Source organism: Rhinichthys klamathensis, unplaced genomic scaffold, assembly GCF_029890125.1.
Source record: "Rhinichthys klamathensis goyatoka isolate OS25496 unplaced genomic scaffold, OSU_Roscu_1.1 h1tg000490l_1, whole genome shotgun sequence".
NCBI lineage: Eukaryota > Metazoa > Chordata > Actinopteri > Cypriniformes > Leuciscidae > Rhinichthys > Rhinichthys klamathensis.
Window position 1 is genome coordinate 45,001 of NW_026606976.1, and position 3,961 is coordinate 48,961.

The following is a 3,961-nucleotide window of genomic DNA, read 5'->3' on the forward strand; positions in this document are numbered from 1 at the left end:
GATATCGACTGATAAGCAAATCAATGAAGACAAATCCAACAATAAATCTCTTTTACTTCCTGCCGCGATCGAACTAACACACACCACGAGTCTCCAGATACTGTGCTCTAGTTATTATCATAAAGAAGAAATATTGTAACAAACCCGAAACATCCCACATAATGACCAGCGTATGCCTGACATCATCAGCACGGGACAGCATGAGGAACTGATCTACACACAGTCTCAACTCATCTAAAGCACAATGTGGAGATATTCTAAAATATTCAAATTTTGACTTTGAACATCAACATTATAGCAAATAAAGGCTTGAAATATCTCACTTTGCCTGTAATGAGTCTATATAATATAATAGTTTCACCTTTTAAGTTGAATTACTGAAATAAATGAACTTTTGCACGATATTCTAATTTTTCGAGTTTCACCTGTGTGTATATATATATATATATAGAAGATGATTTAGTCTTCTTAAACACAGCCTTTTCCTACAGTTTAAAAAATGAAAAATTATTATCATTACAAATATGAGGAACGCTTTACAATAACCTAAATTATCTTACATTGACTACACATTTACTAGTTGTATTTTTTTGTTAATTAACGTGAACAAGGATTAATAAATAAATGAATAGTTCATCAATTTAGGTCTATTAAATAATATTAACAGATACAGCTTTTGATTTCAATAATATATTGACATTAACTCTTTCCCTGCCACTGTTAACTAAGATTAGTGAATCTTTTAGAAGTATTTTTCATTATTTCCTGCTAATTAAAGGGATACTCTACTGGTTTTTCATATTAGACTATGTTATTCCCTTAACTAAGACGAGTTGATACATACCTCTCTCGTCTCAGTGCGTGCACTACATCGCTGTCTTGCGGCGAAACTCTGTTAGATCTTATCTATCTCAGCCCTGTTCATTCAATACGTGCCCAGAAGAGAAGCGACCAAACACCTCCATGTTTTTCTTATTTAAATACAGTTACACGAGTAGTGTAACTCGACCTAGGACGGTGACACAAAATAAATGTTGCGCTTTTCTAAGCGTGTAAAATGGATAACTATATTGTATGGCAGAATACCATAGCAAGTGCTTGGGAGCACTTCGACTCGGCGCAGTAATATCATCTCTCGTGAAAAGTCCTCTCCCGTTGAAATGAGAGGGAGCAGGGGGAGAGGAGTCGAAGTGCATTTTAATGATGGCTAATATTAAATCACAGTGATACAGTATTTAAATTGTACAGTGAGAAACTGAATTTACAGTGATTAACTTATCTACTGTTTATAGTACTGTATTGCATACAATACATAAAAAACAGTGCTTAACTGTTTTTTTTTGTATGTAAATGCAATTGAAATCACAGTTTTTTTTTTCTTCTAAAGTAAAACAATAAATACTGTAAATATAACTAAAATCACAGTGTTTAATTGTTTTTTATTTTACAGTGAATAGACAAAATACTGTAAATGTAAGTACAGTACCCTTACTGTAAAACGTATTCACAGTAACTTACTGGCAACAATTAGCCAGTAAGTTACTGTAAATACAACTATAAAAAACAATTAAACACTGTGATTTTAGTTGTATTTACAGTAACTTACTGGCTAATTGTTGCCAGTAAGTTACTGTGAATACAACTATAAAAAACAATTAAACACTGTGATTTTAGTTGTATTTAGAGTAACTTACTGGCTAATTGTTGCCAGTAAGTTACTGTGAATACAACTATAAAAAAAAATTAAACACTGATTTTAGTTGAATTTACAGTAACTTACTGGCTAATTGTTGCCAATAAGTTACTGTGAATACAACTATAAAAAACAATTAAACACTGTGATTTTAGTTGTATTTACAGTAACTTACTGGCTAATTGTTGCCAGTAAGTTACTGTGAAAACAACTATAAAAAACAATTAAACACTGTGATTTTAGTTGTATTTACAGTAACTTACTGGCTAATTGTTGCCAGTAAGTTACTGTGAATACGTTTTACAGTAAGGGTACTGTACTTACATTTACTGTATTTTGTCTATTCACTGTAAAATAAAAAAACAATTAAACACTCTGATTTTTTTTTTACAGTGAATACACAAAATACTGTAAATGGAAGTACAGTACCCTTACTGTAAACAATTAGCCAGTAAGTTACTGTAAATACAACTAAAATCGCAGTATTTAATTGTTTTTGATTTCACAGTGTATACATAAAATACTGTAAATGGAAGTACAGTACCCTTACTGTAAAAAGTATTCACAGTAACTTACTGGCTAATTGTTGCCAGTAAGTTACTGTAAATTTTACGGTAAATTTTTTACAGTGGACCAATAATGGTGACACAAAATAAACGGCGATGTAGTGCACGCACTGAGACGAGAGAGGTATGTATCAACTCGTCTTAGTTAAGGGAATAACATAGTTTAATATGAAAAACCAGTAGAGTATCCCTTTAAGTTAACTAATGTAAACAAATGGAAATTATGAATTGTCATTTATGTCACACATTAATGTTGATGACCACAGATCAACTGTTTTATTTATTTATTGATGTTGATAGAATTTGTAATGAATCTAAACATTGCTTTTGAGTTTCATTGTGTTTTAACAGGTTGTTAATATTTTTTAACGAACCCTCTCGCGTTGTTCGGCGCTTTGACCGAAATTTTTGTACTTCATCGGAAAGGTTTGCTTGCTGTGTGTGAACTAAAAAAAAAAAAAAAAAACTTGGACATGATTAGGACATGAAGGTTAAATGGTCTAGAAAAAACTCGTCACACACACTTGTGTTGTTCACGGTCTAAAACGAGCGCATTGTAAACGAGTGTGAGACGAGTTTCCTCTAGTGGAAGCGTTCGGTACTGCAACATCTCACTGAACGCTCATTTACTGACATATCAGACGCACATTTTTAAACTTGTTTAGATTTATGGCTTTGATTTTCTCATTTTTAGAGTAAAATGTATTTTGGAACATATATTTTTCATGTAAAAATCAAAAATGGTATTTTAGTGCATTTTTCATAACAATAAATGTAAATTTGTGTATATTTTTTTTCCAAGTTCACTTTTTAAACTTGTTTTGAGAAGAGATCAAACTGAAGTCTGTCGCTCTAAAGCGCTCAAGATTTATGATGGTTTAAGTTGGAAATTAAATGTTCAGGTCTACGCTCAAAAAGTGAATAAATAGATTATAAATACTGCATACATGTAATTTAGTACCATAAAATCACCCTAAAAATACAAAATATTAGATAAAAAACATTATTCAACTAAAATACAGAACACTCATTTCATTGAAAAATAAAAAAGAATTATAATAAAAATAAGATTATTAAATAATAATAATAATAAAAATTAAATAAATTATATCAACCCTCTGGTACTGTGAAAAATGACGGATTTTTTCGATATTTGATTTTTAAATGCAGCTTTTATAGTTCCAAAATGATTAATATTTCGTGTGTGTGTGTGTGTTCAGGTGCTGAAGTTTTCCCCGGGACCGAGTTTCTACAGGAAGAGAACACACACTCACTGGGTTCTGGAGGAGATTTACCTGCAGCATCATGAGAGATGTGACTGTGTGTGTCAGTCCAGACCACCGCGATGAACACACACACACACACCGACACACTCTCACTGAACTTCATTCAGACGTATATCTTCAGGTCATGCCTCCACATAAACACAAAGCCTTTTCATGACACAACACACACACACTTACTCAAACATACACACACACTCTCACACACACTCTCACTCACACACACTCACACACACACACACTCACACACAGTCACTGCACTTCATTCAGACGTATATCTTCAGGTCATGCCTCCACATAAACACAAAACCTTTTCATGACACAAGACACACACACACACACACACACACACACACAGAGAGCGTTGGGAGACTTTAATATGTAGCTTTCTCTGTTTCTGTTTTACTCTCCATGTCAGA

The 3,961-nt window shown here is 32.6% G+C and overlaps 1 protein-coding gene across 1 annotated transcript in view; it reads left to right on the forward strand.

The window, feature by feature from the left end:
- The window catches only part of pdgfd (platelet derived growth factor d), a 45,514-nt gene extending 41,796 nt beyond the window's left edge, over positions 1-3,718 (forward strand). Inside the window, exon 7 of the mRNA XM_056237602.1 lies at positions 3,480-3,718. Within this exon, the coding sequence (XP_056093577.1) occupies positions 3,480-3,608 (129 nt within the window). The 3' untranslated portion in view covers positions 3,609-3,718. The remainder of the gene's footprint in view (positions 1-3,479) is intronic.
- Positions 3,719-3,961: the final 243 nt, after the last annotated feature.